The 27,001-nt window shown below is 38.7% G+C and overlaps 1 protein-coding gene across 3 annotated transcripts in view; it reads left to right on the top strand.

The window, feature by feature from the left end:
• The window catches only part of GLE1 (GLE1 RNA export mediator), an 83,882-nt gene extending 62,355 nt beyond the window's left edge, over positions 1 to 21,527 (top strand). For all 3 annotated transcript variants that reach the window (XM_037798052.1, XM_037798050.1, XM_037798051.1), the window contains 10 exons: positions 2,355 to 2,586; positions 3,225 to 3,337; positions 3,500 to 3,569; positions 15,420 to 15,562; positions 15,668 to 15,858; positions 16,402 to 16,531; positions 17,625 to 17,729; positions 18,792 to 18,874; positions 19,581 to 19,644; positions 20,404 to 21,527. In XM_037798052.1, the coding sequence (XP_037653980.1) occupies positions 2,355 to 2,586; positions 3,225 to 3,337; positions 3,500 to 3,569; positions 15,420 to 15,562; positions 15,668 to 15,858; positions 16,402 to 16,531; positions 17,625 to 17,729; positions 18,792 to 18,874; positions 19,581 to 19,644; positions 20,404 to 20,472 (1,200 nt within the window). In that variant the 3' untranslated portion in view covers positions 20,473 to 21,527. The remainder of the gene's footprint in view (positions 1 to 2,354; positions 2,587 to 3,224; positions 3,338 to 3,499; positions 3,570 to 15,419; positions 15,563 to 15,667; positions 15,859 to 16,401; positions 16,532 to 17,624; positions 17,730 to 18,791; positions 18,875 to 19,580; positions 19,645 to 20,403) is intronic.
• Positions 21,528 to 27,001: the final 5,474 nt, after the last annotated feature.

Raw genomic sequence — 27,001 nt, 5'->3', positions numbered from 1 at the left:
TCATCCTATTTTAATTGATGTGGCTTTATATAATATATTTTCATATCAAAAGGAGAAAGCTTATCATGAACTAATAGACCAATCTGCAGACTAAAACTTATGGGACTAGAATTTTCTTCTTTGTTTTCCTACTGTGTTAGACAACTTGGTTTAAAATGAGAGGCCTCCATGATTTAACAGACAAAACTATCAAGCAACATTTTAGGACAGAGTGTAGAAAACACTGCAGAGCTTCTTGGTTCATTTTATAATCCTTATAACCAAATTCTGACAGAATAGCACACTAAAGAAATTTGTACATCAGTCTTATATACAATCTCATTTTTGAGCAGAATTTCTAAATAAAAGATTAGGAAAGCAAATCTATTAGTGCATCAAAAGAATAATACATCATAACCAAAGAGTTGTTCTAAGACTAACATAAAGCTGGTTCAATTGTTATACTATCTGTGCATGAAATTCATTTTACTTATAGGTTAAAGAAGCAAAGTCATGTTTTTCTCATCAAATTTTTCAAAAGGCATATGCTAAAATTCAGCATCCTTTCTTGATTAAAAAAAAACTTGTAGTAAACTAAGAACAAATCTCGTTAAATGATAAAAGAATATGAATCTAGGACTATATTTCAGGTATTCCATTGAAGTTATCAAAGAAATAAGAGTATGTCACGTTACTACTGCCATTGATGTTATTATAGAAATTTTAGCTAACACAAAGCAATAAAAAACTGACATAAATATTTAAATGAAGAAATGTAATTACTGTTATTTGATGACAATATGATTGTCTACCTAGAAAACTAAGAGAAAAGGCTGGAAACTATTAGATTTTTTGAGACTTTAGTAATGTGTCCAGAATTCAGAATATTCCAGAAAAAAAAATTTTTTAAAAACCTAGGAAAAACTAGCACAAAATCAGTGCAATTTACATAAAGAAAAGTACAAAGCTTTATGGAATTTATAAGTGAGACTTGAATAAACACAAGGTTTTATCATATTCCTGAACTTCAATACCTTAATATAGTGGCTATCAACTTTGCTCAGATTGATAAATTTAGTGAAATTCTCGTAAAAATCTGTTGGGCTATTTAAAAAAGAGGAATAGTAAAAAAAATAATAATTAAAGAGACTAGTAATGGGGACTTACGTTATCAAATATAAAACCATTTTCTACTACAGTTAAAGGAGTTTGTATTTGCCCGGGAACAGACAGCAAGATTAGTGAAAAAAAATAGTGAGCTCAGAAAGAGGAAAATTTTATGTGTAATTAATATATTGTAAAGGTATCATTCCAAATCAGTGAAGAAAAGATGGATTATTTAGAAAAAGGGCTAACCATAACACTAAAAGTTAAATTCATACCACATCTTCAGATCTTACTAATTCCATATTATTTAGATATTTAAATGTAAAGCAAAGAGACAAAAAGAAAGAAATCATTTAGGTCAATGGAAAAAAATCGAGGTGAATATTTGAATTATATTAAGGAAGAGAGGACCTGTGTAACCAATCAATAAAGGCAGAAGTCATAAAGGAAAAAATGGTTAGGTAAGAATACATAAAAGTTAAAGACATCACAAATTAGGAAACATATCTGCAACATATATAAAAGATCAAGACTTAATATCCTTGTTACAGAGAGATCACATACAATTTATGGAGGAGAAAGATAAATAAATCACTCACTTTCTATCTCTATGCCACTAATCACCTTGTAGAAACAAAAATGTAATTGTTCAAAATGTGAAAATAAATTCTAGATCACCATTAACATACAGAATGCAAATTAAAGCAGTATCATTTTTATCTAGTATATTTTCACATGTATTTTTAAATATCATGCATAAAATACAGGATTTCCATATACTACCCTATTAACACCTTGCATTGAACATACATATTTGCTAATTTCTCTGTTCAGTGCTGGTGAGATCACAGGAAAATCCTTAATTGGATACTGTGGATATGATTGTAAATTGGTGTTACCTTTAAGAGAAAGTAAAGCATTAAGTATAAACATGTTAAATGTGGGTACTCCATTATTTCAACAATTCCAATTCTAGGAATTTTTCCTAAGAAAATAAACAAATATGCAAAAATGTTTATGTTGCAGTATTCATTTCAGTGGTGTGATACCAAAAATTGGAAACAAATGCCTATCAGTAAGGAATTATTTAAATCATTTTTGGTATATTCATACAATGGCTCATAATGCTGCCATTAAACACGGTGATAGTGGTGGTGGTGATGGTGTGTTTGTCTGTGTACAGTATTTATTGACTTATCTGAGGTGTGATTGAGCTCCACAAGGCTGCCTAAAGACCAACTAGTAATCTCTGCCCATCACTCTGACAGAATGGCTTTCCTACAGCGGAGGACCAAGCTGTAGCTGAGCGATCTCTGCAGGAAATGCGGGACCTCCTTACAAATTTGCAGCAGGAGATCACCCGAGCCTGTGAAAACAAGCGTAGGCAAGATGAAGAGGAGGCCCAGGTAAAGCAGCGAGACTCACAGATGCAGCAGGGGCCAGAGGTCCACAAAGAGTCCCCAGCTCCCATCCAGGGCCCAGAACAGAAACAGAATGAAGGTGGGTTTTGGTGTGGTTGCCATCCTTCAAATTCATGTAAGTTTTAGAATGTGAAAGAAACAAGAACGTGTTTTGAACACATTCAGATTTGAACACATTTGAATATTGTGTTAAGCTACAAGACAATTAGCGAGGACTTTTATGTAATATATTACATTCAGTTTTGGTTGATGTGGAACCTGACTTCAGATTCTTACACTTTCCATGAGGACTGAGATTCTGTGTCATTCTAGAAGGATGTATTTTTCTAAGTATTGCTGCTGCTGAATATGTTAAACAAATATTTTAATAGATACATATATTTGTATAAATTTATTTTAAATAAATAAATATATATGTTCATTTAATACATATGAGAATCAGTGTAGCCAGTGGTTGAGAATGCTGTCTCTGGAACCAGATCAGTAGGAATCTAGTTTTTCTACTTAAAAGCCATGTAACCTTGGGCAAATTGTATAACCTTTCTGTGCTTGTTTCCTTATTTGTAAACTGAAGAGGATAATAGTATCTACTTGATAGGGTTATCATGACAATTAAAGCAGCTAATACACGTATAAAATAATTAAAACTGTGCCTAGCCCCCATTTAAGTGTTCAATAAATACTAGCTATTATTAAAGCCTCTCTCTTATTCCTCAGACCTCCAGGTGAAGGTACAAGACAGTACAATGCAATGGTACCAGCAGCTGCAGGATGCCTCCAGTCAGTGTGTGTTGGCCTTTGAGGGTCTGACCAGCAGCAAAGACAGTCAGGTAGAGGAGAGTGTATGTCAGGAATTCTTTGGGCCTGACTGTGCTCCCCACAGCCTTGTGTCCCAAAGGAATATACCCAGTGTGTCACATTCCCTTATCCTAAGTGGTACCTGCTCATCTCTTCAAAACACTATCTGCCGTCTCATTTTTCTCTTCTGGCAGGCCAAAAAGATAAAGATGGACCTACAAAAGGCTGCCACCATCCCAGTAAGCCAAATCTCCACCATTGCAGGTTTGCCCTTCTTCATTTTTTTATTTAAGATGAAATCTACTTTTCTGTAAGGTTTCAATAAACAGTATATTGGAATAAGTATTGACAAATGGCACAGATAATATAAGTTATGCATCCTATTTTCCTTTGTTTCCTCTTCAACACATAGAAGGTAATCAGTATGTTTTTGTTGATTCATTTTTTATATGAAAATCAACATTTATTATTGCCAATGGATAAGTTTCTTATATAATTAACTGTTTTCTTTAAAATGCAATTTTATTGAGATAGAGTCACATATCAAGCAGTCATCCAAAGTGTACAATCAGTTGTTCACAATATCATCACATAGTTGTGCATTCATCACCACAATCACTTTTTTAACATTTTCCTTACTCCAAAAAATAAAAATAAAAAAGAACACCCAAAACATCTCATACTCCTTTTTCCCCTCTATTATTCATTTACTTTTTGTCCCCCTTTTTTCTACTCATTTGTCCATAATACTGGGTAAAGGGAGTGGGAGCCACAAGGTTTTCACAATCAAACAGTCACACCATATAAGCTATGTAGTTATCTGATCATGTTCAAGAATCAGGGATACTGGATTGAAGGTCAACAGTTTCAGGTATTTCCTTCTAGCTATTCTAGTACACAAAAAACTAAAAAGGGTTATCTATATAACGCGTAAGAATAACCTCCAGAATGACCTCTCAACTCCATTTGAGATCTCTCAGCCACTGAAACTGTATTTTGTTTAAGTTCTCATCCCCCTTTTGTTCAGGAAGGTTTTCACAATCCCGTGATGCTGGGTTCAGGCTCATCCTTGGGAGTCATGTCCCATGTAGTGGGGAGGGCAGTGAGTTTATCAGCCTAGCGGGCTCAGAGAGAGGCCACATCTGAGCAACAGAGGTTCTCTGGGGGTGACTCTTAGGAACCATTATAAGTAGGCTTAACCTCTCCTTTAATGAGCTTCGTCAGAGGAAGCCCCAAGATGGAGGAGTTGGCCTTCTACAGTGGTAGTCTCCAGTGCTTGCAAGAATATCAGGAATTCCCCAGGTGGCGAAGTTTAATGTTTCTACGTATTCCCCCAGGCCCTCAATGGGGCTTTGCAAATACTGTTTATTCTCTGCCCAAATTACTCTGGGATATATTGGGATTTCATGCTAATCTGTACAAACAAACCAGATCTTGCCCCCATTCAAGCTTCCATGTAATTATGGTGTTTGAATAAACTGACCATACAAGTTAAATTATATACCATGCTACAGAAAGTACAGAGTTTGCACCAAATAAACATCTCTTCCTTTGATCTCACACAGAAGTTGAGGTTTTAAAACACAGTCAATGTCATCCTTTTCCCTTTAGTATGGTTTACCTTAGTTCTAATCAAGTCCATTTCGTTCCTATCTCTAATTGAAGTCTTACCTCTTTTTTTCAGCTTTTTTAACATTTGCTGTATGGGGTAATGCTGACATTCATAGCTGCCAAACTCTGGCTCTGAGTCTCAGGTGTCACACAGATACTCAAAGTTACAGGGACCGACCAGCTCAAAATCTCGGAATTTAGAGATAACCATTACTACTCATGAATAGATGTGACTGCTATAAGAGCTTACAATCTAGGAACCTTTACCGTAAGCCTTCCCCTGATAACCTGTGCTCTCAGATTCAATTCTCAGAGTTTGCACATGATAGTTAGTCTGCATTAGTGAGGTGTTACAATGTTGTCTTTTTGCTTCTGGCTTGTTTCACTCAACATATGGTCCTCAAGATCCATTCACTTGGTGTATACCTCACAACTTCATTTCTTCTTGACGCCACTTGTATTCCATTGTATGTGTACACCACAGCTCGCCATTCCATTTTTCAGTCAGTGTTACCCTTAGGCCACCTCCATCCATTGTGAATCGTGAATATGGTTGCCATAAATACCAGTGTGCAATGTCCACTCATGTCCCTGCTCTCAGTTCTTCCAAGTATATACCCAGTAACGGGGTTGCAGGACCATATGGCAACCCCATAGTTTGCTTTCTGTGGAACCACAAAACTTCCCTCCAGCTGAGCTATGCCATTCTACTTCCCTACCAACAGGAAATAGATACATCCCTCTCTCCACATTTTCTCTAGCATTGTATCCTTCTGTTTATTTTTTTAACAGTTTTATTCACATACCATATAATTTACCCTAAGTAAACAATCAGTGATTCCCAGTATAACCACGTAATTATGATTCAACACCACAATATATATGAGGACATTTCCATCTCTTCCTCAAAGAAAGAGGAAAATGTGGGGAAAAAAAAAATACAAAAGATTGAAAAAAATAAGATACAATGAAAAGGTCAAACATCACCACCACCAAGCATCCCATATCACTCCCTTATATACCCCTCTTATAGACATTTGGCTTTGGTATATTGTCTTTGTTATAATTAATGGAAGCATCCTACAATGGTACCGCTAACTGTAGAGTCTAGTTTGCATTGATTGTATTTTTTCCCCTATACCATCCAATTTTCAACACCTTGCAGTGTTGACATTCAGTTGTTCTCTCTCATTTAAAATCATTCTTACATTTGTACATTTAATCACCATCATTGATCCCTCTAGGTTTCACTAAGTTACACGGTCCCAGTCTTTATCTTCTATCTTTCCATCTGGTGTCATACCTGCCCTTAGCCTTCCTCTTTCAGCCGTACTCACAGTCATCTTTGTTAAGAGTACTTGCAATATTGTGTGACCATCACCCACTATTATGCTTTCCATTCCATTTCTGGATCTATACTGTTAACCCTGTTGAACCTTCTATACTCCTTCAGCATCAAATGCCCAATCTCTAACCTCTTTCAATCTCCTGATAACCTATGTTCTCAACTCTCAAATTTCGCTCATCAGTGTTAGTCCATATTAGTGAGACCGTACAGTATCCATCCTTTTGTATCTGGCTAATGTCACTCAGTGTAATGTCTACTGTCAAACCATTTTGTCTTTTGGATTTTATATGTCATATCTTACTTTAACTTTATTTTTTCCTCTGTCTCTCTTTTTACCCTTACTGGTAGTCTTCGTTTCTACATTTCTACAAACATCTCTCTCTCCTGTCTTTTCCTATCTGACTATAGTGCTCCCTTTAATATTTCTTATGGCACAGGTATCTTGTTCACAAACTCTTTCAGTGTCTGTCTGAATGTATTTTAAACTCTCCGTCTTTTTTGAAGGACAGTTTTCCTGATTATAGAATTCTTGGTTGGCAGTTTTTCTCTTTCAGTATCTTAAATATATTATACCATTGCCTTCTTGCCTCCATGGTTTCTACTGAGAAATCTGCATATAGTCTTATTGAGCTTCCTTTCATCTTGCTGGTTTCAGAATTCTCTCTTTGTCTTTGACTTTTTTTTTTATTTTGAAATAAATTCAGAGTTATATGAACAGTTGCAAAAACAATACTAGCCCCATACACAGAATTCCATCATACCCTGACCCCCCTCCCCCGATAGCTCAATCCACCAACTTTAACATGCTGTCACATCACTATTTCTTTCCCTCCCTCCTCCCTATCATCCATCATCTATTGCTCTGTCTTCTGAACATATGAGAGTTAGCTGCACACCTCCTTGAACATATACTATAATTCACATATACACTTCCCATGAACAAGAACATTCTTTTATGCAATTCCGTTAATCGCAGCTAAGAAGTACAAGAGATTCAACAATGATACAAAGCTTACATTCTATATTTCCTTTTCCTTATGTCTCAACTGTGTCCCTTGGAGCCACCTGTCTTCTATCCTCCAATCCCATCCAAATTCATCCTTAGCATTCGATTGCCATCTAGTTAGATTGTCTTTTTTTTTTTTTTTTTTTCAGTTGTGGAAACATATATACAGCCTAAATCTTCCCATTCCACCCCCTCCCTAGCCTTCCATTAGTGGGATTAATCACATTTAGAATGTTGTAATGCTCTTTCCCACCATCCATTACTAGAAATTTCCCTTCACCTCAAACAGCAACCCTACACTCATTTCTTAACTCCCCATTGCCCCTTCCCCCATTTCTCTTAACCCAAACTCTACTTTTCATCTCTATGGTTATATTCTCTGATAATTTCTTTGTGTTTACTGTGGGGCTTAAAATTAACCTCTTAAATCCATATCAATCTTGTTTTTCTTTGATACCACCTTCATTTCAATAGGACACATAAACTGCGTTCCTATACTCCTTCATTCCCCCACCTTTATATAGTTGTCTAAAATTACATATTTTACATTGAGTTCAAAACCACTGATTTGTCATTGGAGTTTGTGTATTTTATATCATGTAGGAAGTAAATAGTGGAGTTACAGTTCAGAAATTATTGACTTCTATTTGTATTCCATTGTGGTTGGAGAATGTGCTTTGACTATATTCAAAATTTTTTTTTTTTTTTTTTTTAATTTCTTGAGGCTTGTTTTATGTCCCAGCTTATGGTCCCTTCTGGAGAAAGATCTGTGATCACTAGAGGAAAATGAGTGTCCTGGTGATTTGGGATGTAAGGTACTATATATGTCTGTTAAAATTCTCTATTTCTCTTTCTCCTTTCTTTGTTTCTCTGTTGGTAGGGCTCCCTTTAGAATCTGAAGTAGGGCAGGTCTCTTATTGGCAAAATCTCTCAACATTTGTTTGTCTGTGAAAAATTTATGCTCTCCCTCAAATTTGAAGGAGAGTTTTGCTGGATAAAGTATTCTTGGTTGGAAATTTTTCTCTCTCAGAATTTCAAATATGTCATGCCACTGCCATCTCACCTCCATGGTGGCCGCTGAGTAGTCACTACTTAGTCTTATGTTGTTTCCTTTGTATGTGGTGAATTGCTTTTCTCTTGCTGCTTTCAGAACTTGCTCCTTCTCTTCAGTATTTGAGAGTCTGATCAGAATATGTCTCGGAGTGGGTTTATTTGGATTTATTCTATTTGGAGTTCGCTGGGCATTTATGCTTTGTGTATTTATATTGTGTAGAAGGTTTGGGAAGTTTTCCCCAACAATTTCTTTGAATACTCTTTCTAGACCTTTACCCTTCTCTTCCCCTTCTGGGACACCAAAGAGTCTTAAGTTTGGACGTTTTATTTTATCTGTTGTATCCCTGAGATCCCTTTCGATTTTTTCAATTTTTTTCTCCATTCTTTCTTTTGTTCTTTCATTTTCTGTTCTGTGGGCTTCTAGGACACTGAGATGTTGTTCAGCTTCCTCTAGTCTTGTATTGTGAATATCCAGAGTCTTTTTAATTTGGCCAACAGTTTCTTTTATTTCCATAAGATCTTCTATTTTTTTATTTACTCTTGCAATGTCTTCTTTATGCTTTTCTAGGGTCTTCTTTATGTCACTTATATCCTGGGCCATGGTCTTCTTGATGTCCTTTAAATCCTTTGCCATGTTTTCGTTCCTTGATTGTAGTTCTTTGATTAATTTTGCGAGATACTGCGTATCTTCCGATATCTTGATTTGTGTGTTTGAAGTTGGATTCTCCATTTCTTCCGGTTTTATCATATGCATTAAGATTTTCTGTTGTTTTTGGCTTCTTGGCATTTGTTTTGCTTGATAGGGTTCTTTCAAGTTGTAAAAAAAAAAGGGGGGGTTATCAATCTAATTTTTCAGAAACACAGTTTGGTGACGTACACTTTCTCTAACTAACCAGCAGATGGCGTCTGTAAGTCACCTATATCCCTCAAGTCAGTTCTCAACCTTGTTCCCACGATGTGTGGGGAAATGATTCCTGTGGATTCAGGTGGAGAACTCAGTTTGGGTGTGTTGCTGGAGCCATCCGCCCTGAATGTGAGGCGTGTGTACGCGTGGCCAGGGAGGAAGGGCAGTTTTAATGTTCAAATCCCCAGGTTCCCGGAGATTTAAGGCCGCCGCAACAAGCTAAGCCTTCATTTCAGTTCAGCCCCAGACCCTCTCTCTCGCTGATCCACAAACCACCGGACTTGGCCTAGCGTCCCTGGGTTCTCCGAGCGGGTCCCCCCTCCCAGCCACAATCCTCCAGGAGCTCAGCCGAGGGAATGCCGTGCTACGTAACCAGTGCGCGCCGTCCCTCAAGGGAAGACCCGGGCCCCCGGGCTGTGCGGTGGCGTGCACTCAGCCTGAAGCAGAAATGGCTGAACGGGGCGTCTCAGCCCCCTCCTCCTTGCACAGTTCCTCCTTCCCAGCTCCAGGAAAACTGGCGGGGCTCTGGGCTAAGGGCACAGCCCCGGGCAGGGGTTTAGCCAGCCCTCCGTGGGGCCAGCTGCTAGCCGCAGGGTTTCTTTCTGCTTCCGGCTCTCCCCTCCGTTCCACTGGACCGAAGGGTATCTGCAGCGGGCTATCTTCCCGGCCAGACACCGAGAGGCCGGTCCAGCCCCCTCTTGCTGTGTTTTACTGTGTGGTTCCCACAGTCACAGCTGCAGCCGCTCCTGGGTTTTTCCCTTTTTTTCTTTTTTTAAAAAGAGCCAGCCAGTGTCCAAATGCTGAACCCTGGCTTCCCCAGACCTCCGCGTGGCTGTGGGTCTTCCAGCCAGCTTACTCACTCGTTTCAGAATGCCGACTCCCGGTTTCACCAAGTATATGGCCCCTCTGGAGCTAGGAGCCCTCGTCCAGCTGGCACATCGCTGTAACCGGTATTCTGGGTCACTTTCTGGTTTTTAGCTAGTGTTTTTCATGGAGGCGTTTTTTCGCCCTGTCTCAGCTAGCCACCATCTTAGTTTATCCAAACCCCCTTTTATAAAAGCCAGTCCGTCTCTGGTGTTTTGCATTCCGGCAGCATTAACAAACTAGAACAGACGTATTCTCCCCTACACGTTTCAGATGAAGCATGGCCCTGCTTTGACTTTGGACTTCTATACTCCAGAAGTGTGAGATGATTTTCTGTTGTTTTAAGTCATCCAGTTACTGTTACAGCAGTCCTGCTAGGCTGAGAAGTCAAAACCCCCGCCAGCACATCCCGCCTGAGATTACTTGGGGCAGAGCTTCTGGGGCGCTGCCCACGGCCTGTCTTTGACATTTGATAATCTGATTTTTAAGTGTCTTGGAGTCAGTCTACTTGGATCTGTTCTGTTTGGGGTGCGCTGCGCTTCTTGGATCTGTAATTTTATGTCTTTTATAACAGATGGGAAATTTTCAGTGATTACTTCTTTCATTATTCTTACTGCCCCTTTTCCCTTCTCTTCTCCTTCTGGGACACCCATGACATGTATAGTCGTGCACTTCATGTTGTCATTCAGTTCCCTGAGACCCTGCTCATACTTTTCCATTCTTTTCCCTATCTGTTCTTTTGTGTGTAGGATTATAGCTGTCCTGTCCTCCATTTCATGTATCCTTTCTTCTGCCTCTTCAAACTCCTCTTGTATGTCTCCATTGTGTTTTTCATCTCTTCTCTTGTGCCTTTCATTCCTGTAAGTTCTGCCCATTGTTTTTTCAAACTTCCGAGTTCTTCCTTATGTTTGCCCTATGTCTTCTTCATATCCTTCATCCCTTTTGCCATATCTTCCCTCAACTCATTGATTTGAATTTTGGATTGGTCTAGGAGATTTGTTTGATTAATAATTAGTTTTTTCAATTCCTTTATCTCAGTTGAAGTGTGTTTGTTCCTTTGATTGGGGCCATATCTTTGTTTTTCCTAGTGTGATTTGTAATTTTTTGTTGTCTAGGCATCTGTTTTCCCTGATTACCCCAGTCAGATTTTCCCAGATCAGAAGGGCCCAGGTCTCAGGAGGAGGCTGTATTCAGTATCAGATTTCCCTGAGGGTGAGACCCAGAAGACTGTCAGACTTTCCTGAGAGGCCTCTAGACTCTGTGCTTTTCCTATCGTGCCCAGCAGGTGGCACTTGTCAGCCCACAGCTTCCTATCAGCATAAAGAGGTGTGCTGTATTTAATTCTTAGTGGACCCTGTCCTGGCCAGGGACCTAGGGTGTCAGAGGCCAAGCTTAGGCTGTTTCATTTTTTTTTTCTCCCAGGCCCTGGTGTTTGAGTTCTCTGAGGGAGGGTTGCCACTTACGCTGCGCACGCCTCCCCCAGCTTTTCTTAGGGAAGATAAGCTGTTTAGGAGATTGTCTCTTACACTTGAGTTTTTCCTTTGACTATCTTAACTCCGCCTTTACCTTGGTCAGTGCTGGCGATTGAAACTGCCTGAGGCTTTCTCTGATGAGCTACTTAGAATCAGAGAAAAAAAAGGAAAAAAGCAAGAAGTCTCCTTTTCAGAGCCAGTCCCCAAGCCCTCCAGTTCACCAGGCAAGAACTGGAATTGGTACCTGGTTCTGTGTGCCCCTTTTCTTGGGACACAGCCCTTTTCCAGTATTCTGAGCTCAGCGGACTCCAGAAGCCTCTGTTTTTATTTATTTATGTAGTTTTTTTTCTGTCAGCTCTGCTTCTTCTCTGCCAGGATAAACCTCCAGTTTCCTCTCCTGCTTGCTCCAGGTTTATCTGTGTTCCTAGCATGTATTCAGTGGTCCAAATTTGTTAATTAAAACCACAGTTGGAGCTTGGTTGAGCTACATTCCCTTCTCCCAGCAGGTACTGCTTCTTTTTCCCACAGCGAAGTTTTGCAACTCAGCCTGCCATGCCAGTGGGGGAGGGGCACCAGCTCTGCAGTTTTGGGAGCTTTACTTACAGCTCTATTCTGCGATCTCAGCTATTCCACTCATTCCTGACTGGTGACGATGTCCACTCACGGATGTCCCCCCATCAGTTGTTCCAGACTATTTTCTATTTGTTCCTAGCTGTTTACTAGTTGCTCTACTTGACTAAATTTCATACCTCCCTATGCTGCCATCTTGCCCTGCCATCTTGATTCATTTTTTGTCTTGATGCATTTTTAGTAAGCTATATCTTAATAAATTATTTAGGATGGCTCTTAACTTGAAAGTTACTGCTGAAAACATAACTAAGAGTACCTGGAATGTGACTTTTATTTTTTGCTTTTTTTCCCATAACATTAGTTTTTCCAAACTCGAAGCCTGCCTTTTTAAAACTTTGGGACTTCTTTGGTTTTTCTGCAGAGACTCGGGTTTAGAGAGTAAGAACTAGACAGAAGAAAGATCCTTTTTCTTCTTTAGAACTGAAGTTTCATTTTTATGGAATTCTAGATGTGGAAGCCTCCAAATTACTGATGATGCTGTCAAGTGGCAAAGGGAGTGTATAGACTGGAAAGCTTCTCTGACTTATCATGAGTCCCAATTCAGTTTTTTAACTTGTATTTGTTTTTACCTGAAAAACATTGGAGAGTTGCACTTCCTGCCCTTGAGAGGCTATATGACAATACTTACATATTACTTCGCTGTCTGAAATTCTTTCTGAAACAGGGCAAGGTATAAATAAGTAAACACATATCTCTTTCTGTAATTTAAAGCGCAGTGTCCTTTGGTAACAACCATAAGTGGAGAGGTTGACTTGATAACCATTCCAAACCTTCACTACTTTCCTCAAACTTAACCCTCAGTATTTACCTGCTCAGTTGACAGCACACAACCTTGCCTCCTACTTCAACAGGAAAATCGAGGCATCAAGTGTGAGAGATCACCATAAGCCTGTCCCTTTCACCTATATCCAACTGTATTTTCTTACCATCTTTACCTCTTAGTCTCCTGTTTTAAAGGATGTGTGCCCTGCTCACACTTACCCTTCTACCTCTGCTCTTGATCCCATTCTTTCCTTTCTCCTTAAAGACTTTGCCTCATCATTTATAATCTTTCTCTCCTGTTTTCTGCAGTTATTCCTTTTTAACAGTTCCTTTCCTTCAGCCTTTAAACAATCTTGAGTCACTCATGTCCTAGAATACTTTTCCCTTGATTCTATTTCTTCTAATTTTTTTCCAGTCTCCCTCATGTTGGTATTTGGCACTATTTATCATTCCCTTCTTTTTTAAACTCTACTACTTTGACTTCCATGGCAGAATTACTTTCCATGTTTTCTTCCTATGTTTCTGACTCTTCTTTCCCTTTCTCCTTCATCGGTTCCTCAGTCAACTATCAATACCTTAATTGTAAGTATTTCCTATGTATCTGCTCTCACCCTACAGTTCTCTTCATTCTACATATCCTCAAGGCTTTAACATTACCAGTATGCTGACAATTCTCAAATCTGTCTCTGGTTCATTCCTCTATTCTGAGCTTCAGATTCTTTAGCTCTAACTGCCTGAAGGACATCTCTGCCTGGATATCTCTCAGGTAACTTGATTCAGTGTGTTCAAATCAGAACTCATTTTCTTTATGCTTGCTTTTTCCTACCATTATCTACTCAGTCACTTTAGCAGAAATCTGCAGTGATCCCATGACTGCTTCCTCTATTTCATTTGCCACCTCTAATTAGTCTCCAGTTTTGCTGATTTTGATTTTTCTGTATATTTCTTGAATATGGCTCTTTGTCTCCATCATTACTGTAAGCCCTTTAAAAGCAGGGGCTAGACCTTATCTGTCTTTATAGTCAATGCCAGATATAGAGCATGCTCTAGAGTTAGTGAACAGTAAATGTTGAATAAGCAAGAGAAAAAGATGATTTATCTATTTCATATCTCTTTAAGGAATGTGGATATCCGTGAACAGATAGATTTGGAGAAGAATTTAAATAAGGATATGGTGCTGATGTGACAGATGGGATGTGGGAGGCCATTTCATGCATAGAGTTGGGAGTGACTGTCCTAACTGGAGAGCAGTGGAGAGAGGGGCTGAGTAGGGTATTTCAGTGGAGTCCTTTGAAACCATCTGTAAACTAGTAATAGACTGTGACTGAGCAGGAATATGAGCTGGGTAAATCTTTATGGAAATTTATACTTATTTTAACATTTCAGTGAGATTGGGCCTGTTTCCATTTTTCTGGAATTCTAACCTTCTTCGGGTTTCTCTGGAGGCTAATTATTCAATTTTTGGTTCCTTCCTGCTCTTCTTACTTCCTGAGAAATGAGGCTGGCTTTTTCTTTTTTTTTCCAGTTGGTACTGAATTGGTGGTTTGGGAGGATTTTTCTGAGATTTTTGTAACATTTCTTGAAGTTATTAGGCACTTGGCAGAGTATTTCTGAACTGGAGATGTTTTATTAATTATAAATTTGATTATAGGTAATGAAAACTATTTCAAGTCTGCTTAAATAAAAATGGACATTTATCCTAAAGTTAAAGGGCTGTTTCACAAAACCCAGTGGTAGGAATGGGCTAGGTCTTGGGAACTAGAAACTTTAGGACCCTTTTCCTCTCTCATCTTCCTTCTGTGTATCTCCATTCTTATCTTATATGGACTGTTCTTTGGTCCACATGGCAGTTGCGTAGTGGCTGCTCCAATGCTCAGAGTGTACATGTTGTAGGGCCAGCCACTTCAAGGACTAGATGGTCAGTCAATTGAGTGATTGGCTTAGCTTGATTATTTCTAATCTAACTGTAGCTGGTATGGAAGTGGGGCATAGAAGTTCTTGTAAAACAAATATTAGCTATTAGGAACCCACTCATGTCTCTGAGGATGGAGGAAGGCAGGTACTAGAGAAGGGGGCAGCGGAGTCACTGTGAGCTGCGAAGGTCCTCTAGAAGGTTTTTACTAGAGATGCGTATCATTCTTCTAGAGATAACAACCAGAGCCCTTGGGATCAGTAACACACAATTTAACACCTGTTTCTATACTGCTTATTTCTTTCATGTGTCAGTTTCAGAATTAGTCCTTTCCCAAACAGGTTGTAAGTTTCTTTAGAATTATGTACTTATGCATCCCCAACAGTGGGTGTTTGATTGTCCTATATTTTTCTACGTCATATTTTTGGTCTTAGGCTCTGAACTATAGGGCTACAAAGCTGAATTTATATGGATATCTTGTTATTACAATAATGAAAAGAAGACTGAGCTGCAATTTTATCTTTTAACTAATTTTGTCTCTCTCTTATGTAGGCTCCAAGCTGAAGGAGATCTTTGACAAGATCCACAGCCTGCTTTCTGGAAAACCTGTTCAATCTGGTGGGCACACTGTGTCTGTCACACTTAATCCACAAGGACTGGACTTTGTCCAGTACAAACTGGCAGAGAAATTTGTGGTGAGAGACCTTGTTACCAAATGTATGGAAAGAAGAGGTTGGTGCACGACATTTAAGCCTTTCGCTGGTATTGACTTAAATTTGTACCCATCTCTGTGTTTCCAGAAACAAGGAGAGGAGGAAGTGGCCTCTCATCATGAAGCAGCGTTCCCCATCGCAGTAGTGGCATCTGGGATCTGGGAGCTCCACCCCAGAGTGGGGGACCTTATTCTTGCTCATCTACATAAAAAGTGTCCTTACTCTGTTCCTTTCTATCCAGCTTTCAAGGAGGGAATGGCCTTGGAAGACTATCAGAGGTAATATTGTTTTTCTCCTTGCTCACAAACCCTAGAAATATAAATAGAATTGATTCTTTTTCCTTCCTTCTCATATCTCCTTTTATGTACCTTGTATGTAGTAGTAGAGAATATAGTGTCTTTCATACAGATTGGACAGCTTTGGGGATTTGTGTATTTCAGTAACAATAATCAACATAATTTATTGGAAAGTAACTGATCTAGAATCCAAGGATCTTGGAATTTTATCCCTGCTCTGTCATTTAATAGCTTTGCAAAACCAGGTAAATCATTTAGCCTCTTTGAGCATCAATTTCCTTACTTGTAAATGGGGGTAATGATATCCATACAGTTTACCGCAAAGGGTTTATATGTTACACAAATTAGATAATGGATATGAACGCTTTGTAAATAAAGTATTCTGCAAATATAATAGTATGTAGTAATGTGTTGATAACCTAAGTATAATAATAATATATTGTTACTTTTAGCCATAAAAAAATAATCTCTTATTTGTCATTCTCACTTTCACCTTGTCACATTGCACTTTTTCTTCCCATATAGAATGCTTGGCTACCAAGTGAAGGATTCCAAAGTGGAGCAGCAAGACAACTTTCTAAAACGTATGTCTGGGATGATCCGTCTCTATGCTGCCATCATCCAGCTCCAATGGCCATATGGGAACCAACAAGGGGTAGGTAGAAAAGGCTTACTATCAATAATGAGCATCTGGACTGGGGTCCAGATTGGTGTACTCCATCCACAGGAGATACTGATATTCTTTCAGAGAGGTCAGTCTAGTTAAATGGAAAAGTAAAGTGTATTTCTGCTTTAAGTGTTTTTAGAGTTGTTGCTGTTGAATATGAGAAAACTTTTTTGGATTATCAGAGCCATTTGTTCAAGGGCTGACTCAGCTGAGGTTTATAACAGAGTCCAGCAGAGGAGAATCTATTATATATCAATTATTAAGGGTAGAAGAGCTTATTAGAAAAGGAGTGAGCAGTAAATTGGCCTATTAGAGCTAGTTGGGGACTTAGAGACCATCAAGTTCCCATTCTTTACTTCACAGAGATACAAGTGGAGACTCAAAAAGCTATAGTGATACTTTTTTTTTTTTTTGGCTTTTAGCATTGGGGACTTATTAAGTTACAAGTTACAATTCTAAGGCCATAAAAATGTCCAAATTAAGGCATCAGAAAGAGGATGCCTTCTCTGAAGAAAGGCTGCTGGTATTTGGGGTTCCTCTGTCAGATAGCAAGGCATATGGCTGGCATCTGCTGGTTCTTCAACCCTGGACTTTATTGCTTTCAGCTTCTGATTCCAGTGGCTTTCTCTCTGAGCATCTGGATACACACTTTTAATGACTGGGGTTCAGGGCTTTGACCTGCCGGCCAGTTCTTCTCTCAAGGAATAGAGACTAAAAGGATTGAAAAGTTAATGGACTTAGAGACCTGAGGAGAAAGGAATATAAGTTGATTGAAGCCAGGAAGTTTCTGTTGTGCACCTGCTATGCCCCAGGTTCTGTACTAAAGGTACCATGAATAATAAATAAAATGTGTATCAGAATCCCTGAGACTGACACATACGTGTGTATTGAGGGATCCTGTAAAGAACGTATGGGAACCAATGTATTGGAACATTTAACAACAGAGCTCAAGTTAGCTTACATTGGTTTTGATCTGTGGCACGTGTTTGGGTTAAATGATCTAGAGTTCATATCCGGTTGGTAATGGCTGGATGATGACAGTGGAAAATTTCAAATTATGACCAAGCTTCTCTCCTCCCAGGTTCACCCTCATGGCTTAAATCATGGCTGGCGCTGGTTAGCACAAATCTTAAACATGGAGCCCCTGTCTGATGTGACAGCTACCCTCCTCTTTGATTTTTTGGAGGTATGTGATGTAGTAATCACACAAGAAAAGGCCAATGGTTGAAGCAGCCTTGGGCCACTGAGTGACATGAATGGGGGAGGAATGTAGAAATACAGGCTGGTGCTGAATGGCAGTAGTATCCAGAGTTATAAATTTTTCACCAGCCCTAAGACAAACCTAGCTTTTTCTTTTTCTTCCCAATGTATTTTCCTTCTCTGTATGGATGTCTTTTCATGGCAAGGAACAGAAAACTATATATCATAGCACAAGTTAAAAGGGGGGATTTGCTAGAACCAAAGGTAGGATGTACAGTTGAATATCATGAGGGGTTGGAACCAGGAACTGGAATGTCACCAGGCACCAAGACATCTAGTCTCTCTCTGGGGCCACATGGTCTTTCATATCTGATCTCCCTGCGAGTTGCCTAATTCTTGCTCTATAGGTCAATATTCTCTGTTTTTTTGTGCACAGTGAAAAAGGTCAGCACCCTGGGCTGTATCACTCTCAGCTTCAGAATAGTCACCAAACTGACTAGTATCCCACTTTTCTAATTCTTAATTCCCAGGAGAGAAAATATGATTAGCCAGCTTGGGTCGGTTATCTCCCATCCCAAATGCCCTATACAATCACATCTGCTTAAGGAGGACTATCATGTTGGATGAGGGTAAGGGTTTCTGTGGAAAGGAGCACATGCTATAACAATACATGAACAGTGATCTTGAGTCATTAGGAGTACAAATGGTATGCTGTATACTCTGCTTACTAAGATTGGGAGGTATGTCAGACCTTTAGAAAGGCTTCCATTCAGTAGAGTAAAATAAAAATAGCTAATTTGATTTGCTTCTAATTTCTGGTATTCTGAAACATCTGTTTATCTGGCAGGCTGGTTAAAGGGAGGTATTGCCACATACAGGGAAGTGCTTTAAAAGGGAGTTGGAGTTTTCCATTTAAATCTCTGGTTAGCCAGTTTAGTGGCATTGAGGCAGATATTCTTGATAGAAGTGAAAGGCAAAGGGCTGGTTGTGCTTTCCGTGAATGTGAATTTTCATTCTCTGCAAAGATAGTGCCTGTCTTTCCCTGCAGGTGTGTGGGAATGCCCTCATGAAACAGTACCAGGTCCAGTTCTGGAAGATGATACTTCTCATCAAAGAGGACTACTTCCCCAGGTATCAGGCTCATTGAGCCAACAACAGGATAGGCAGTACTCATGATTCAAAACTCATGACCGAAGCATCAGATACCCTTGGGTACTGTTACTTGCCGTGTTTGACTCCGGTCAAAGACACTTAAATTATGTATGACATCTTCTTACTCTTGTCCTCCCCTTCCTCTTTGATATTTAAATAAATGTTTTTGAATTCTGAGAGTACCTCTTAAAAATTGTTGTCTAAACAAACGAAAAAATTAAGAAGTCCTTGGATTAAGATACCTGGCATTTTTTAACTCCCCACATAATAATCTGGAATGGTGAACATGAATTAAACCAAAGAGTCAAGTCCCCTCAACAAATCGGTTGTAGAAACTGATTTATCAACCAGTTTGCTGGACTCTAGTGTGGCTTTTACCTCTGTGTACCCTTCTTTTTTTCTCAGTTCATTAGCATTTCAAGTTGGAGGGAAGGCTTTAGCAAAACCTACCCCACCTTATCACAAGAACCATGAAAAGGAAAAGTGCACTCTTTCTTTATTCCCTTGTTTGAAAAGAAGGTTGGGGACCATTTGGAAATGTGACATCCTCTTTAGTCTAGAAGTCACCTCTGAAAGTCATTTGATCTAACCACTTCACTCCAGGTCAACAATGTACCTATCTCTTCTTCAAAAGATGGGTGAATATCATAGGTGTGATTGATGTATTTGCTTTCTCTTCCTATAGAATTGAAGCCATCACAAGTTCAGGACAAATGGGTTCCTTCATACGCCTCAAGCAGTTCCTAGAGGTAAAATGCCCTTAGACCAAACATATCCCAAACTGTTGATGGCCTGGAATACACCTGTGTCTGACAAGTGTTGGACCTCCAGGCTCTCTGATTGCAATTTCTTTCTCTTGGTTTTTCTGAACTCTGTGTTTTTGTCTATGATTCCTCCTTAATCTTTGGGTTTGGGTTGCCTTTTCATTTTCTTCCTGCCTCATTCTGTACACTGCCTAAGGGGAAGCTGTCCTAAGAGGTTAATAAAGTATCTTTTAATATTCACTCACCAATTGATTTTTTGCATATTGGCCAAGATTCTTTTCTCAGACTCAGGTCTGGGGAACTGTTAAGTGTTGTCACTTTCTCCAGGAGAACAGAATGCACTTTGAGTCAGAGTTCTCTCATAATTCTAAGTGCCAAGTAAATTTAAGAGGTTAATTCTGACAAATAATTTACAGCACTGTAGTAGGTCTGCCAAGACAGCCCACTGACTTCCAATTTCCAGTAGCCCAATCTGGGAAAATAGTAATGGTGAAAGAAGAGGCCAGGCTCTGGGGACCAAAGAGTAGAGCAGGCATACTAACAGCATTTCATTTGTTCTCTGTGGCAATTCATGCAGAAGCAGTAGTCTAATTCAGAACCACCAGTCTTACTGGCTGATTGCTTTTTTGTTCACTGATCCATACGACTTAAACTTGGTGCCCCTCAAAGTTTCATTCAACTGCTAAGTGGAGGAAGCAGTGCTATCATAAAATCACTCTGTTTTCTTCATCTTTCCCTGACCAGAAATGTTTGCAGCGCAAGGAGATTCCTGTTCCCAAGGGCTTTCTGACGTCTTCCTTCTGGCGCTCCTGATGTCAGCTTTGTTACCCACTAGAGGCAATTGTGAGGAAGCAGTAATAAAGCAACTGAAGACAGCTGTTTTGAGGAGAAGTCATGTCAGATTTAGAAATCTGCCAGTGTGTTTTTATATATTTGTACTGGGTGGCTAAGAGGGAAGATTTTCATGGGTCACAAAATCTATGAGGTCCTGTAGTAAATTTGGTAGCTTCTCAAGGGGTTCGTATGATGGAATAAATGGAATTGGCCATTCCCATTTCTGTGAAAGTTGAGAAGAGGTTTTTAACATTTCATCTTATCCTTTGTTTTCCTTTGTCTCTGGTATTTTTCAGATAGTAAGGGACACCTTAACTATTTAACTCTGAGCTAAAATGAGCTCACTTCCACTGTCCTCCCCTAACTCCTGTTCAAATGAATTCCCAAGAAGAACAAACACTCACGAGATCCCCTTTAAAGTATCGTTTAATAGTTGACACCCAATTCCTTACATTTAAGCCTAGGTTATGGTTGGTTTGCTTTTCTCAGCTTGTGGAGTAGTTACAAATCCAGAGGAAAAGTGCAGTGGAAACATGGACTGAGGCCCAAATTACATCATGGACGGCTGAGTTTGTCTTCTGAATAGCTAGAGATGTTACGACCCAGAGTAGGTGCCCTTTTTTTTTTTTTGCTTTTCAGTTTGAATTAAGAGACTGAAATGGGGCTTTCAGCATTATACATGAGCTGAGCATCCATGAGTAATGAATCAGATTAAATAAAGATGTTAGGTAGAAATTGAGAACTGCGTTGTAACTTTTCACACATTCTGAATATATGATGATATGTTTGCCTAACTAAAGCTGCTGCAAAAATGCAGAGCTGACCCTTCAGATAAGAGTTGAGATTTATTTTATGAAAGGATACATTCTCTTTTATACTTCAGAGGCTGTGGCCATGGATCTGTTCTGTACTAAGTGTCATGGGGGGCAGGGGGTTGTTCACTGGTATTCTTGAGTGGCTTGAAGTGACCCATTCTATGAATTGTTGACTGTGGTGCCAAAAAGTAAACAATAAAGTTTGGTTTTTTAAACCCATTGCTGTTATTTAGTTTGTATGATCGATTTCCTGTACTTTGAGCTAATAGGGTCATGGTAGTACCCAAGGCCAGGTACAGAATTGTTCTGGTTTGCTAATGCTGCCATTATGCAACACACCAGGCATGAATTGGCTTTTATAAAGAGGGTTTATTTGGTTACAAATTTACAGACAGAAGGCCATGAAAATGTCCAAATTAAAGTATCAACAAGAGTATACTTTCACTAAAGAATGGCCATTGACATCCAGAACACCTCTGTCAGCTGGGAAGGCATGTGACTTGTGTCTGCTGTTCCTTTGCTCCCAGGTTGCATTTCAAAATGGTGTTCTCCAAACTGTCTCTGGGCTTGTCTCTCTTAGCTTCTCCGGAGCAAACTCTGGGTTAGCTCTCTTAGCTAAGCATCTCTACATGTCCTTCTGTCTGCATCTCCAAACATCTCTAAGCATCAGCAAGCATCTGAGTCTGCTCCTTTTAAAGGACTCCAAAAAACTAGTCAAGACTCATGCTGAATGGGCAGGGCCACACTTCCATGGAAGTAATTTTATCAAAAGTATCACATATAGCTGGGTGAGTCACATCTCCATGGTAACAGCCTAATCCAAATATCCCACAAGATTGGATTAAAACATGACTTTTCGGGGGCATAACAGATCCAAACTGGCACAAGGGTAGTATGTGTTTTTTCCTTTATTGTCTTGACCTTCACCTTGGGCAAATTGCCTATTTTTCTGTCATCCTTTGTTCAGTCCATGTACAATTAGACCCTATTGAATCTAGGGATCTAGTATTAAAGTCTTTAATGTAGATACAATAGAATCAATACTGGAGAAGGAGTCAGGGGACTTGGGCTCAATTCACATTCATATTTTATGGCCTTGGCTAAGTTACTTATCCTCTCTGAACCTCAGTATCCTGACCTGAAAAACAAAAGAATTAGTGTAGTCACTAGATCAGTAGTGTTCAAATTGTGCACTGTAGGAGTGCTAGTGTGTCATATGGCACACTCATCTTAGTCTATGAGGCTACCTGATGGAGCCTCCAGGACAAGTGCTATTTGCTCTTCTTGTCATTACCCCATGCTTTAAAAATTGTGTTATTTTCTACGTGTCTCCTGAAGGAACAGGTTAGGAAGCACACGTTAGGACAAAGGACATGCCTAGTGGACAGAGCTCAGCCCTGCCTTCAGTTAACATGGAAGCTTTGTGCCAATTTGAAAAAAGCACCCCTTCCTTCAAGATACTATTGCCATCTCCTGGAAAATTGTTCTGTTAACAACTATGAAAATCTATGATGCCTAGGAGGTAGATGGTGCCCACTAAAATTGTGCGGTTCATCTGTTGCACAACGATTATTTTGGGACTCTAATGGAGGTCTGGGATTCTTTCTACCATAGCATTTTTGCTTTATGTGCTTTATATACTGGGGTCTCATGGAAGATTATATATGGGAAAATACCACTGTTAAAGACATTTAAAAATCGCTGGACAAGATGATCTCTAAGGTCCTTTCCACTTTGAATTTTCTAGCACCCCATAGAAAATTTGAAAGAATTTTAATATTCTTTCTCTAAACATGTTTAACATTTTGCATTTGTCATTTGTTGCTGGTATTCCTAATGGATTCTCAATGGTAAACCAAGAAAGGAGAGCTTTGGGGAGGCTAGGTTTTTGATACTGATACTGTTACCCTTACAGATATGGATTTCTAGTGGATAGATGCAACTCCTGATGGGCAGTAGCATCAGATTCCTTAAAGTAGAACAGTAAGGACTGAATTTAGTTTCGAATTCGGGTACTCATCTACTTGCTTCCCTTCAAGCTTGACCTCATTTCTCAGACTGACTGCCCATATTTTTGTCATAACATTGTCCTACATCATCTTAAAGCACACTTGTTGATGAATTGAAAATTCCAATAGGGCAGAAATTCTACACCTCCTTTATCGAGAAAAATCAAGTTGTTCTGGGTATTTCCCACCCAGGCACTGGGAGACTTCCCCTACTTCTCAAGCTTCCTGTAATGATAGCAGTGACATAATTAGATTTGGACCTTTTCTACTCAGTGCCAGTACAATCAAAATGGAGCCATAGAGCTTCTTATAGGAACCTTGTTAGTCCTGGTCATTCACTTCTTTTTTCTGTCCTTCCTAACAAGTTCCTGATGTTAAATTGCCTGTGGAACTGCAGAAAGCTGATGGCATCTGTGGTACTCCAGCCATATGATTAGTGTACATAGCACTCATTATAAAGGGATTTGTCCTCTAGTTTACATCCAGCCTCCATTTTTTAATATCAGTTACACAGATCCATGTATTCAAGAAGTTTTCTTCTTTTCTCTTAGCTCTTTTAGGATGTTTACACTAAATGTAATACATGATCCTGGTTTGGAAGCCGGACCAGAAAAAAAGATTTTTAATTTGTTTTTTGCTTATAAAGGACATTGGAACAATTGGCAAAACTTAAATCAAGATCTATGAATTAGATAATAGTATTCTATAAACATAAATTTTCTGATTTTGTTTATTGTACTGTGATTATGAAAATGAGTATCTTTGACCTTAGGAAATAGACCTTAGAATACTTATGGATAAATGAACATGATGTCTGCAATTTATTCTCATGTTTGGAGGAAAATATGTATATTCATATGTAAAACAGAATGATAAAGCAAACATGGTAAAATGTTAACAATGGTTGTGTTCTATGGGAGTATTCTTGTAACTTTTTTGTAAATTTGAAATTATTTCAAAATTAAAAGATACTCCTTTCCTCCCCCCAAAGAAGATGCCTATAGTTCTAATAAAGTGCCAGAATCAAGCCCTAGACCCCTGAAAACAGGACCTTAGTCATTAAGATTACCTTGAAGCCATCAGCCTGTAGCACAGATGGAAAACTGACTCTGAATATGTTTTGCAAAATACTTTTTACTTAAAATGAAATATGTGACTTGGGAGAATTTTATTTCAATGGAAAATGTTATTTAAGCTCTTAGGAGGGCTTGGCAGTTTGAGCTAAAAGCTATAATTTCTATCAATTAGGACAACTTTTCCTGGAGTTTTATGGCAGGATCCTAAAAAAGGGTTCTGTAGTCAAATAACTTAGGAAAATAACGATTACAAGTAACCAGGTGCCCTTAATGTTAACACCATTTACAAAAATTAACTCAACATGGATCAATAACCTAAATATACCAACTAAAACTATAAAACTCTGAAGAAAACGTAGATGAAAATCTTCAGGACCTTGTATTTGGCAATGGTATCTTAGATATGATACCAAAAGCATAAGCAACAAAAGAAAAAATACGTAAATTGGACTTCATCAAAATTAAAAAATTTTGTGCATCAAAATTGATAAGGACTTTATCAAGAAAGTGAAAAGACAACCCTCAGAATGGGAGAAAATATTTAGAAAGACAAGCAACCTTATTTAAAAATGGCCATGATGAATGTACAACTATGTAATGGTACTGTAAACAATCGAAAGTACGATTTGTTTTGTATGACTGCATGGTATGTGAATATATCTCAATAAAATGATGAATAAAAAAAAAAAATGGCCAAAGGACTAGAATACTTATCCAAAGGCTATGTACAAATTGCCAATAAGCATATGAAAAGATACTCAACCTCATTAGTCATTAGAGGAATGCAAATCAAAATCACAAGGGTAACACTTCACACCTACTAGGAAGGCTATTACTTAACAAAAAGGAAATAACAAATGTTGGCAAGGATGTTGAGAAATTGGAAACCTGTGTATTGTTGTGGGAATGTAAAATGGGGTAGCTAATGTGGAAAACAGTTTGGCAGTTCCTAAAAAAGTTAAACAGAATTACCGTATGACCTGGCAATTCCACTCCTGATTATACACCCCAAAGAATTTAAAGCAGAGACTCAGACATATACCTTTACTCCAATGTTCATAGCAGCATTATTCACAGTTGACGAAAAGTGGAAACAACCCAGATGTCCATTGACAGATGAATAGATAAACCAAAAGTGCTATATCCATACAGTGGAATATTATTCAGCCATAAAAAGAAATGAAGTTATGATACATGATACAACACGTGTAACCAAGAAGTTAGGATTTGATAAATGATTATGATTACTGAATCATTATAAAGATACTTCTCTTTACTTTATAGAATAGCCAGTGGGAAATACTTGAAATTACTGAACTGTAATCCAGCCACCTTGATCTCTGATGAATTTATAACTAGCCTTTATCTTTGATTGTAAAAACCTTGTGGCTGACACCCACTTGTACCCCCTTATCCTATTTTGCAACTTGGGAGTCTTATGATCACTAGAGACAGTCCCTAATGTTTATTAATGAAGGCACTAGAGTCAGCCCAGAAGTAACCCACTCCAATTCCAAAACTCTCTTGCGAGACAGAGCTGGAGCTGACCAAAACTGGTGTGCCTGACATGCGCAGTAGCTTGAACTTTAAATCCTAAAGCCTGCCCATCTTTTGATACTATAGAACCATCAGAGTTACTGCAGTTTGTGGAGGCAGCTTTTAGGCCAGTAGGCCATCTGATCTCTTGCTTCGTGCTTAGCAATAAACTCGTTCTGTCTTTGAAACCCTGGTGTCTCAGGAATTGGTCATTTGAGCGTTGCAGGCAGAGAACCCACTGCTTTTGATCGGTATCACATGGATGATCTTTGAAGACATCGTGTTGAGTGAAATAAGCCAGACAGTACAGGACAAATGTATGATTTCATTCATATGAAACAGCTAGAATAAGCAAATTCATGAAGACAGAAACTAGATTAAAGGGGAAAGGGTGATGGGAAATTATTGCTTAATGGGTACAAAAGTTCTGTTTGCGGTGATGAAAAAGTTTGGTAACGGGTGATGGTGATGGTAACTCAACATTGTAAATGTAATTAATGTCACTGAATTGTACATTTTTAAAATGGTTAAAATAGAAAATTTTATGTTATGTATACATTTGTCACCACACTGAAAAAACAGAAGTAACTCAGATGAAGTAATAAATAAGAATGATAGAATGTTAATAATTGTTGAAGCAGGGTTATAAGCATATGGAGGTGTGCTATATACTATTCTTTTTACTATGTTTATCTTTGAAATCTTCATAATAAAAAGTTTAGAGATTAAAGAAAATAAAAACTCTTCCAGGATTTCTTGGTGCCTTAACTGCTACTTTGAGTTATTAACCTCCAAGAGTTTACCAAACTGACAGTGGAACTTCTATTTCCAGAACTTCTCTTTGGATTAGTGTTTCTGGGAATACACTTTTCGAATTGCTTTACTTTGGGTTGGAGTAATCAAGAAAGTATATTATTACTATTGTGGATAGTATTTGATCCAGATACTCAAAAATTTTTTAAAGAGAATAAAAAAGTCCAAAAATCTTTTCATTTTTAGTTACCCGTTGTTTGTTTGCTAAAGCTGCTGGAATGCAGTATACCAGACATGGGTTGGTTTTTACAATGTGGAT

The sequence above is a fragment of the Choloepus didactylus genome, chromosome 10 (genome assembly GCF_015220235.1).
Source record: "Choloepus didactylus isolate mChoDid1 chromosome 10, mChoDid1.pri, whole genome shotgun sequence".
Classification (NCBI taxonomy): domain Eukaryota; kingdom Metazoa; phylum Chordata; class Mammalia; order Pilosa; family Megalonychidae; genus Choloepus; species Choloepus didactylus.
This window is presented reverse-complemented; position numbering and strand designations above follow the sequence as displayed.